The sequence below is a fragment of the Lissotriton helveticus genome, chromosome 9, assembly GCF_964261635.1.
Source record: "Lissotriton helveticus chromosome 9, aLisHel1.1, whole genome shotgun sequence".
Taxonomy (NCBI): domain Eukaryota; kingdom Metazoa; phylum Chordata; class Amphibia; order Caudata; family Salamandridae; genus Lissotriton; species Lissotriton helveticus.
The window spans coordinates 954,696,925-954,708,981 of record NC_136070.1 but is presented as its reverse complement, the minus strand read 5'-3'; the positions used below and the strand labels follow the sequence as shown (position 1 = coordinate 954,708,981).

The window sequence follows — 12,057 nt, the reverse complement described above, 5'->3', positions numbered from 1 at the left end:
CGTTTCCACTCTTTGTCTTAAGGAAGGCAGAGGCATGCATGAAAAGGTTGCTTTACCACAGAAATTCTTGATTGGGTCCTTGGGCCTTGAAAACTAAGAAAATTAATTAGTTACAAGCCTCAGATTTACTGTCAAGACCCTCAGCTGTGAAACAACCAGTGTCTTCAAGTTTCTGAGTGATTTCATGTTCTTGATATGGGTGATCCTGCAGCTGTAATTAGTAGATGATTTAGCTCTCACCTTTTGTCTGATGTGTGATCTCATGTATAAAAGGATTAACGGAGTTAGGTCAAGTGGGTGTTACTGCTCGAGCTTGAGGCAAACAAATATTGCTCATTATTTGCATACTATGTCTGTGTGCCGACTTTTTATTTCCTTTTGGAAATTGTGCTTTCACAGGAGGGCTGGAACATTTACAGGAGCCTCATATTTTTATAGTATTGATTCTTAAAATCCACAGATCTGCTCCGCGTTCTTCTTGCAAGGGGCAACGTACGTCTCCCTCGGTTGGAGACAGCTGCCAAAGAGACCTGGACCGACCCATATCCACGAAAAAAATCTTGGAGGCTGTTTCCCTCACGTCATCGGGCAAAGACGCCAGGACCGGACGGTCTCCCTCAAGAGTACTACGCGTTGTACCGCGACACTCTTGTGCCCCACCTGGGTGGTCTATTCCGAGAAGAGAAAGGCTCCTTCCCGTTAGAGACGGACATTACCACTATTGTTGTTATCCCGAAATCCCAGCCTCGCTCCCGCTCATGTGCAGACCACTGTCCCATATCCCTCCTCAATACAGAGGTCAAATTATACACCACTATCTTGGCCCAGAGCCTGAAGCCTTATCTATCCATATTGGTCCACCCCGACCAATGTGGCTTCATGCCCAAACACGCAACCCGACACCGTCTTCGGAGAGTGCAGCTGGGTTTGGCCCACCGGCACCTACTTACCCTTTATTTAGCTCTTCTTGTAGATTTTGAAAAAGCTTTTTCATTCAGTGGACTGGGCTCATCTACAGGACGTGTTGGTTGAGATGGGGTTCGGTCCCCGATTCTTGGCCCTGGTCCTCTATGCGCAGCTACGCATGCGTGTTCTGGTCAACCGCGTACTATCAGAGGCCTTTCCCATTGCGAGGGGTACACGACAGGGCTGTCCGCTTTCTCCCCTACTGTTCGCTCTGGCGATGGAGCCCTTGGGGTCTTTGGTGCAGGCGGAGGAGCGCATTCGAGGATGGGAGTGGCCAAATACCGAGCCGGATAAAATTGCGCTATATGCGGATGATGTCCTGCTCTTCCTGGCCGAATGCGCCACCTCTGGTCCACAATGCCTCCAGACTTTACAGGTCTTCGGGCAAGTCTCAGGGCTTAGGCTGAATCCAGGGAAATCGGTGCTGGTCCCATTCCACTTATCGAGACTGCTACGACTGGCAGTCTAATATACCGATTCGGCGCAACTCCTTTAAATACTTGGGGATGCAAGATGGCGGCCGTGTGGATGGCCGTGTGAGAGTGCGCTATTCACCTTCGCAGAGAAGGACGCCAGGGAGAGACGCTTACCCGTTTACTCAAAGTGTGGGATGAATGCTGATGGAACCGGCATCGTTCCAAAATTATCTAATCGCGGAGAAGTCCAGTACGGCTTGCTCGATGGAAGATTAGCCTTGACGGCTCTCTCTCTGCTGATTGCCCCCGCGGAAGCACGGTACACGGGGCGGGCACTCCAGCCCTCCCAGCTCGGCTGCTGCGGACCTGATGGCCTCGAGGGGCAGGGTGATTGAAAAACGCTGAGAGAACGACCACGGCGTAGGAGACGGAGATGGCTGACGGCTGCTGGCTGTTTTTTTTTGTTTTTTTCCAGAAAGAAGTAAAAAAGAACATTGTAGTGATACTCTGTTGCGGGTCATTTGGTGAATATTGGACAGTGTATCACCAGCGCAGAGCACCGTGACAATCATGCCCCCGAAGGGTAGAGGCACGAGAAAAAAACGTCACTAGCGCTAACACCAATGCAGTCAATACTGGGAACTTGAATTCGAATGTATCAAGTAATGCTCAAGTTCTGAACCCCCCGCCTTAACAACTGGTATATCTGGGGATAGCACTGGATGTGTAACTGGGATTGCAGCGTCTACTACCAAAGCCAGTCAAGGTGAGCCAAACATAAATACAAATTTAAATGCAAATGGGAAAGGCTCTAAAACCCCTGTTGTACATGCAATTTTCTTGAAGAAAGGCGCAGTGGCTAGCGCGAAATCCGCTAATGTAACAACATTAAGTGGCAACGCTGGTAATTTGGGAGTTAAGAATGGCTTGGCTCCACCGGAGCGCATTATTAATGTAGAGGCCGAAATGAATCATCGTGTAATAAACGAGGATCTGGCTGATGTGGCTGATTCGGAATCTGCAATTTCTGAGGGCAAGTTTTATTCTATGCCGGATCTATCAGTTGTTTCAGAAGATGATTGTAACCGTCTGCCAGGTGAATGGGGTGGTGAGGAGGCATTTACTGGAGAAGATGAAGATGAAGATGTGGACATGGAGCAGACATCTACACAGGTTAAGGGCTTGGTAGACTATCAAGATACTGTCAGACTGAGTCTCGACACAGAGAGCCTAACGCAAGCGATGACTCCCTTTGTACAACCCACCTGGGAAGGAGAGGACATTGAATTACAAGAGCAATAGCAAGGACAGAACCAAGGTTCAATTGAGGAAGAAGCTAATGGGGCCACTCTGGACATAATTTATAAAATTATTATGGCGCATAGGGCAGAGACCAAAGCTGAAAGCAACCGTACTCAGGGAGCAGTCCGGAACTTCAAAACACCATGCGCCGGATGGTCAAATCTTTCAACGAGCTTACTTCGCGAGTTACAGAAACGGAGGAGCGCATTTCAAGTACCGAAGATACACTGACAAAACAACAAGTGGCTATGGAAACTTTACAGGTGACTAGAACAGATGTGGAATGGAAATAAACGGATTTAGAAAATCGCGCAAGGCGCAATAATTTGCGTGTTTTAGGCATACCTGAAATGAAAGAAGGGGAGATGTTCGTAAATTCATTATCGAGACTTTCACAGAAGCTTTCCCTGAATTAAGTGATTGGCAATGGGAGAACAAGGTTGTAAGGGCACATCGATTCCCGTTTACTCAGCGCAAATCTCATGGCGCTTTTAATTCAGCAGCGGGATCTAAGGCACAGCCACGTGCGATACAGATATGCTTAAACAATTTCATTTTGAGAGAAGCGCTATATGATTTAGCTCGGCCGGATAAACGCCGCACAGGTAGTGGGTGCGAATTCTTTGTCCGCCCAGATTTTTGTCCTGCAACCGTGACATTAAGATGGCAATTTCGACAGCTGTTCTTGCCATTTCAAGCAAAGGGGGCCCAAGTATTCCTCCTAAATCCAGCAAAGCTCAAGGTGATCTACAGGGGGCAATCTAAATTTTTTACATCGGAGCCCCAGGCACAAGCGTATCTGAAGACTTTAGATACAAATACTGGAGCACCTTAACCTAGTTTGACAATGAAGAATGCTCCACTTCAACTCACCGGGTGGTAGTTGGGATTACAAGAAATCCATCGACTTCAGCTCACATTAGTAGCATAAAATAAGACTTGACTTTAGTATGGATTCTGAGCAGATTAATGGGACATTAATAATCAGAGATACGTAGTTATGGGCACTTGATTAAAAGTCTTAAATACTACAGAGATGTTTATTTTTTATTTTTTCTCTTCTCAACCCAACATATACAGGCAATCTTTATTAACTGATACTCTTGGTTGGGTAGAGATAAATCGCCTTCTTTTTGTTTTTTTTTCTCTCTTTCTCCAAGTGTCTCCAAGTGTCTTATATCTGTGATAAAATAAGCAGAAAAAGAAGCATTTAGAGGGTGGCGACCTGGCTGGCTTCCTGTGGAGGTGGAACTCGCACATCCGCATCACTAAGGACTATGTCCTTTTGCCCTATAGAGGGTGGTGGGGAAGGGAAGGGGGTTGGTTGGGGAAGATTGGGAGGGGGGGTTAAATTTAAAAAGAGATCACAAGTGCATTTATTTCTTCATTCTATATGTGTGGTATGCAGGGCAGTGGTGGAATGGCATTTTGGGTATTTTGAGATTATGGAATGGCAGCTAGAATGTTGAGATTAGGTACACTGAATGTCAGGGGTCTTAATGCCACTAATAAAAGACAACGGGTGGCTAGGGAACTGCAGTGGCTTAGTTGGATATCATTTGTCTCCAAGAGACGCATGTAGCATGGTCTAACCGGAAATTTCTGACCGAGCTTTGGTATAATGTTTTATTATGCACTAAGCAAACTTCCATGATCCGAGGGGTTGCCATATTAGCTAGAAAACATGTTTCTGGCTCCGGGCGGGTCCTGGAGGACACCGGCGGTAGATGGGCTATTACAGAATGTTTCATTGGCACTTTGAAATGTACGGTATGCTCCATTTATGGATCTAATTTCAATGAGCCAGCTGTTTTAGAATATCTAAATATTGAATTAGCAACTTGGCCCACCCCTGTAATAGTTTGTGGAGATTTAAATATCAATCTTCAACTAGACTCATTAGGTAATGAGAAATATATATATGTTGGTAGGAAACCTAAAGTATGTAGAGCATTACAAGCACTTTTTACTTCACATGGATTGACTGATGCCTGGTCCTATCTTAGGGGGGGTAACCCTGGCTATACTTTCTTCTTGGCACCTCACCGGAAATTGGTGCGCTTGGATTATTTTTTACTACCACAAAGCTTACTCCATGACGCAGAAAATGCAAGTATACCCTCGAGTTACGTCTGATCATGGCCCTGTAGTCCTAACCATTCAGATAAACTGTCCTCTTAAAAAGCCCCGGGAATTTACCTTTGACCGTAAGCTACTGCTAGATGTAAAATCTAGAGAGTATATGAGAGAATGGGTTGCAGAGTTCTTTAATTATAATAGAGAGAGTACTGAGAAGGGGATAGTGTGGGATTAGTTTAAAGCGGCTTTCAGAGGGGAGGTCCTTAGTTTTGGGCTATATGCGCAAAAACAACTACGTGCCAAACTACAGGAGCTTTATAGTGACCTAGGAAAGATTGAGGAGCGCTTGGTCCAGGATATAAGTTTAAGTAGAGATATCCAAGATACTACAGCAGAGGTAGCCAGATGTAAGGCAAAGGTAAATTATCATTGGAGTAAGGAGGCGGCAAAAACGTATGCCACTAAGCGTCAGTTCCTATATGAGTATGGGGAGGCAAGTGGCAGGTGCATGGCCCAGAGAATGAGAACCAGGGAGGTTACACAACGAATTAAATGTATTAAAGATGTAGACGGGCAAACGGTAGAAACTGAGACGGAAATTGTGGACGTTTTTCTGCAATTCTACACTCGTTTATATGCAAGAGAAGACTATGGCACTAGTAAAGCTAATGCTCTGTAAGGACAATTCTGTGGGCAAAATGTAGATAGTGAAGTTGCAGCTAATTTAGAGGCTCCAATAGAGATGTTTGAACTTGAAGCAGCAATTAAGGCACTACCAGCAGGCAAGGCCGCCGGCCCTGACAAGCTGCCGTTAGAGGTTTACAAATCTCTCTTTCAAGTTATAAAAACGATATGCTAGCCACATTCAGGATGGCACAGATTGGGAGGTACCCTAAAACGTGGGATGAGGCCAGTATTGTTGTCTTTAGAAAAAAGGGGAAACCCGTAGATCAACCAGCCTCATACCGACCTATTTCACTGCGGAACACCGACGGGAAAATCTATTCGAAAATATTGGCGACAAGGCTTTCAGATGTGATATCCCCCACTGGTCTCCGTATATCAGCATGGGTTTATTCCCAAGCGGGGCACAACTGATCATGTAAACCGGGTGATTGCTTTAATAGACTACGCAAACGGTTTGGGAATCCCACCGAGCCTTATATTGTTGGACGCTGAGAAGGCCTTCGACCAAGTGTTGTGGGCCTTCTTATAGGATCTGATGAAGTATCGAGGGTTTGGGCCAAAATTAATAAAATCAATACAGACACTTTATCAACGACCTAGTGCACGGATCTATGCAATGGGGCTACAATCTGAATTGGTATCAATACAAAGGGGTACAAGGCAAGGATGCCCGTGTTCCCCGTTGCTATTCGCCCTCTACATAGATCCGCTCTTAAAAATGATAGAGAACAGCCCTCGGATTCCCCCAGTTAGGATACAACATCAACAATATCGGGTCCTAGTGTATGCTGACGATGTTGCTGTGATTTCTTCAAAGCCGGCTCTGGCAATGCCTGAGATTGAACACCTAGCAGCGACATATGGTTCGGTATCCGGATATAAATTAAATACCGCTAAGACCCAGATATTATGCGTTAATATCAAGTCCTTTCACGATATCCGGATACTAACAGAGGTTACATATTTAGGTATACAGATTAATATTTCGGCTTTGGCTACGGTTAAATCTAACTGGCAGAAGATGCTTAGCGAGATTCGTAAACAACTGGACCAATTTGAATGTTTACACTTGACGCTTGTAGACAGGTGCAATACATTAAAAATGATGGTATTACCCAAGATCTTATATTTTTATCGTTGCGTGCCGTTAGAGATCCCCCTGGTATATATTACACAGTTGCAAGCGATTTGTATGAAATTTGTATGGGCGCAAGGAAAGGAGCGGCGCGCAAAAAAGTATATGGTATTGCCAAGGACTGTTGGGGGTTGGGCGATACCCGATTTCCTTTTATACTATTATGCTTGTATGCTTCGGCGCATGAATATTTTGCTTACAGGGAAGGGACCTTTGGAGCCAGCATTACAAACATCGATATATGGTCTGCTATTGGGGGCTGAAGTTAGGAATCGTCTTTTTCTTAGTATGGATCGGAACTACTACAAACGCACTAGATTTAAGGTAGTAATGGCTGCCTACAAAGTCTGGAAGGCAATAAAAAATTATTATAAAATCGAAAAGATCTCCATATATACTCCACTGACTTCCCAGAGTCTACACCCCAGAATTTGTTGGGATAGTATAGTGGTGAGTTGGCGCATAAGAGGGTTAATCACAGTAGGGGACTTATACACAGAGGATGGCCTAAAGTCATTCAGTCAGCTGAAACAACAATTTTAGATTCCAACTGCACATTTTTATAAATACTTACAAATTCGTGAGTATTTAATGAAAAATACTATAAAGATTGTAACTAACCCTCTTATAGAGGCCAACAAGAAAGGTGCTCGGATCGGAGCGCTTTATAATTTAATGCTAGAGGCTATGCCTAATGACATAGAAGCACAAGTGACCAAATGGGAGAACAGGTTAGGATGTTTAGCAGTACCGTTTGAAAGATCAATTGAACTTGCTGGAAGAATACTTATGTCTGCTAATCTTATAACCCAACATTATAAACCTTGTTTTATTTGTACCTTACCCCAGATAAAATATCAAAGTGGGGTGGAGACCCAGAAGGAAAATGCTTTAGATGTAGTACCCATCAGGCCGATGTAAAGCATATTTTTGCCACTTGTGTAAAAATAGGGGATTTGTTCAGGCATGTAAGTAAGTTTATATCTGAGATCTTGGGTACCACCTTTCAGCTCTCAATAATGCAGATTCTGTTGGGTGTAGATATAGAGCCTGATCAAGCTGAGGCTAGCGATAATACCAGCTACCTGATTTTTGTCGCCACAGCGGTCCTAAGACTCTGTATCGCCTCATGTTGGCTACAAAGTGAACCTCCTTCATTTGAAGCATGGCGAACTCGGTTTCTATTCACTTATAACATGGAATATAATTTGTACGCCATGAAGGGAAGGAGGAAAAAGGCATTGGGGCAGCAAATATGGGGTCTGGTCAGAGTTTATATGGATGCAGAAGATTGATTAATCCTGACTCTTTATGTACCATAGGTAAAACTTATAATTGACTTTTTGTAGTATTACTATGAAACATTGTAATATGTAGCTCAATTTACAATATATGTAAGCTCTGATTTGGTTGTACCTTCATATCTCTGGTTTCGTTTCCAGGAAAATAATACATAGTACACTGTTCTTGCAACCCCACAAATGTCTGATGATAAATTGTATGTATTATTTTGTATTCGTGATCTCTATCTCAATAAAGAAATTTAAAAAAAATTAAAATACTTGGGGATATGGCTCACCTTGCTCCCGGATTTGGGCTGGCCCCTCAATGTCACCCCAATGGTCAAAAAAGCCAAAGAAGAACTTCAGAAGTGGAAGGCACTACCCCATAACCCCCTAGGTAGGGTCGCTTCCAAACTATGATGTATGGGGGAACTCTCTCATCGCAGATACCAGACGTGACTCGGTCTGTACTGTTGGCTTGGCATGCCTCCTTACGTCATACTGGATTGTCGGGTAAACTGACACAATGCACACCCCTGTGGCACGGGACCTGGCTTCGGGAGAAGAGTGGTCTGCGGGGATTCCGAACCTGGGACCTGATTGTTATCACACAGCTCGGGGACGTTTGGGCCGGCGGTCATATGCTCTTCTTCCAGGAATTACAAACCTGCTACTCCCTGCACTCCTCCCAATTTTATAAGTACCTACAGCTAAGGCATGCTCTCCGGACACACATCGCCACTGACACCCGGCTCCCAGAATATAGCCCCACCGAGACCCAGACTATGTTGGGGGATTTGGGTAGGGGAGGCATCTCCCGCATCTACCGTACCCTAGTTAACAATACCCCCACCTCCCTGGATAAGCTGAGGGATCAATGGATACAATGGGTGGGCCCCTTAGACGAGGCAGATTGGTGGGATGCCCTTATGTCACCCAAGACAATCACGGCCTCCGCCATACTTAGGTTAGTTCAACTATATTTTTTGCCTATCTCACTCCACTGCGCCTCCATCGCGCGGGCTTGCGACCCAATGCGTCGTGCTCAAGGTGTGGCTTGGCCCCGGGGGATTTCTTCCACGTGATCTGGTCCTGTCCTAAACTAGACAGTTTCTGGGGGGCCATTGAGGAGGAGCTCACAGAAGTCCTTGGATGGGAGGTTCCTCACGATCCAAGACACTCAATACTAGGGATCACAGATGGGTTAGACGGTACCAGAAACGATTTTCTTCAACACAGCCATAATTGTTGCCAAGTGCGATATAGTGGCGGCATGGAAATGCCCTGACCCACCGACCCTAGAGTGGTGGCGTAAGGGAGTGGACTGGTGCGCGACACAAGAAAGGGCCCTGTACGTGGCACATTGATGCCCTAAGAAATATTGTAAGGTATGGGGTAAATGGCTGGGCACTGTTGGGGATTTTGACTGAGTATTTACACCGCCCTATTGACTTGCACTGCCAGGGAGGTGTTTTGGAGATACCTTATTTGTAAGGATGTAATACACTTGTGGTCCCACGTGTCATTGCTGACCTGTTTATATTTTCTGAAATTAATAAACTTGATGATCAAAAAAAAAAATCCACAGATCATCAGTTTCACCATGGACTTCAGGCCACTTTTTATAGTAGCTACTATAGGTGGGTAATTAATAATAAATAGGTTTTTCTAGTGTTTTTTGCACCTAAATGTGAAACCAACCTCTTAGGCCAACGAAATGGGAGCATTCTGTCTAATACATCCACATCCTCCTCCGAGAGGGTTGAATTATGTGCTTCAGATTTCTCAAAATGAATTTTATAGCAAAAGATGGATTCAAAAGCCTTACGAAAGTCCATAACTGTTTGGAGGAAGAAATGTGGAAATCCTAAAATAAGCCGCACATCGTCAACTTATAAGGAGATTTTATAATCCTACAAGTCGAAATTGATTCCAATTACCTTTTTCGATTGCAGAACCTAAAGGCTAATAGTTCTATAAATAGGGCAAATATGGGAACTGGGGAGTTGGAACCCCTGCCCAGTGCCTCTTCCTCATCCATATGCATTAAAAGTGAGGCCACTGAGGGTAAATCTTGCAGTCGGATTAATTTGCGAAGATAACTTTCAGGAAGTGTGCACCAAAACCCATCTAAGAAGTATGAAAGACCAATCCACTCAGTCGAAAGCCTTCTCCGCATCAGATGACAAGAGTGTTTACAGGTATGCCCTCAAGTGAGGCCTTTTTAACAAGGTGGATCTCAGCCCTAATGTTGTCATCATATGTTTGTCCACACTAGGGCAATCCACTCATTTGACTTTCAGTGTGTCCTGCTTGGCACCAATATTAAGAAGCGCTATAGAGGGGTATGAGGTTTACCGCTGAGCATTCTTATGTGGTTTGGGAAGAACCAATATAGCTGCTTTGTCCCTTGAGGGAGTTGCAGCTTCTTTACTCAAGCAGTATTTAAAAAGAGATACCAATTTAGGAGGCTATTTCTGCACAGACATTTTATAAATCTTTTAATATTCACACACTATACCCAGTATTAATTTGATTCATCTTCAAATGAAAGGAGGGTGAATATGCTTTGTTGGAATTCGCCCCAACAGTGGGTGCTTTCACTGCTTCCTCAGTATTTTAGGATTATACTGGCCACTAGCAAACAATCTCACTTTAGGATCATTGTGGTACCACAGTTGCGAAATTTACCTGAAGCATATGTGAGACGTCGAAGAGCGAGCAATGTCCTCGTGTGTGTAGGTGAGACTCAATGTGACTGTCTTTGTACTGCACTGGCATACTCCAGCCTGCAAACTCCACCATCTTCCCGCCATTGCTGATGTGAAAGTCGAACAGAGGGGTCTTCTTAAGGCCTTCCTGCAATGATGAAAAGAATAGAGAAAAATATATAATGTATGTGTAACAAGACAATTTCTTTAACTGCTGAAATAATTAGAGCAACACTCTTTGGAGGTCCATGGGGGCCAGGCACTATGACACAGTCTTCGAAAAGCTCCAGTCCATGGGAAGGCCATACACAGAGGGAAATAGGTTTCAGGCTTAGCCCTAGGTTTTGAATACATTTCAAGCTTTACTGAAATTCATAAAGAATTCTAGGAGGAGCTGCAAGGGTCACAGCTACCCAGGAGTACTAACATGCATTAATATTTGCACACACAGAAATATAACAAGTCTACATTTCTGTATGCAGAAATTAAATGTGAATATGCAATTTCACTTTAAACGTTATTTTGTGTCAACAGAGGTAAAATATTTTCACAACTGAAAAACACTCCCCCTACATATTCGAAAGGATCCTTCCCTTTCCACCTGAAAATAATTGTAATCCTTTCTTCGCAGGAGTATATCTCATATTGCTTTCAAGGTTGGAAACTACCAGCAAAATGCTGATGAATTTCCACCAACTTTCAAGCCTGTCGGTTTTCACTATCATTTCAATGCATTGTCCAAAGCTGCTGCAGTTTAAAAGGAACCTCTAAAGTCAATATTTCGTTTTTTAGGGCTCGCACTGCGACGCAATCGCGAAGCGATTGTCGCTGTGGAGCCCTATTGTGATCAGTTTTGCTTTCAAGGAGTTCAAGGGGAGACAAGAGACTACTTTAAGGTGCGGGACGCGGCATGCCCGAGATATCTGGCCAGTGAGGTTGAACTGGACCACACGATGTGGGGTTGCCCAAAGTTGGGTACGTATTGGCCTGAGGTGGGCGCCCTTCTGAATGCGGTTACGGATAGGGAGGTGGACTTTGACATGGCGGCTTGCCTCCTGCTGTGGTTTCCCCACACGGCAAAAACGAAAGTCACGAGCAAGTTCATTGATTTGGGGCTCATGTTAGCGCAGAGGGAGATCACCTGGCGTTGGAAAAACAAAGAAGGCCCGGCTGTGGGACGATGGACGAATGAGTTGTTGAAGTGGTCGAGGTGCGAGAGTGTATTGAGACTGCGGCAGGCCACGAAACTGGGGAAAGAGAAGGGCTTAGAGGCAGCTAGAGCTTGGGAAACGATTGTGCAGGCTTTGAGTGACCGCTTAACGGTAGATACAGAGGAAAGACTCTCGGAGGCTGAGTTCCAGAGAACTGGTAGCACGAACGTTTGATCAGTATTGACGACGCACTGTTATATCCAACGCATATCATCGCCACCCACACCAGCAGCAGTTAGAGGAGTACGTAGACTGCCCTGTTAGAGC

The 12,057-nt window shown here is 44.7% G+C and overlaps 1 protein-coding gene across 1 annotated transcript in view; it reads right to left on the bottom strand.

Annotated features, from left to right (window-relative positions):
- AMT (aminomethyltransferase) overlaps positions 1–12,057 on the bottom strand; it is a 197,694-nt gene that overhangs the window by 102,229 nt on the left and 83,408 nt on the right. The window contains exon 2 of the mRNA XM_078661218.1: positions 10,560–10,727. Within this exon, the coding sequence (XP_078517344.1) occupies positions 10,560–10,727 (168 nt within the window). The remainder of the gene's footprint in view (positions 1–10,559; positions 10,728–12,057) is intronic.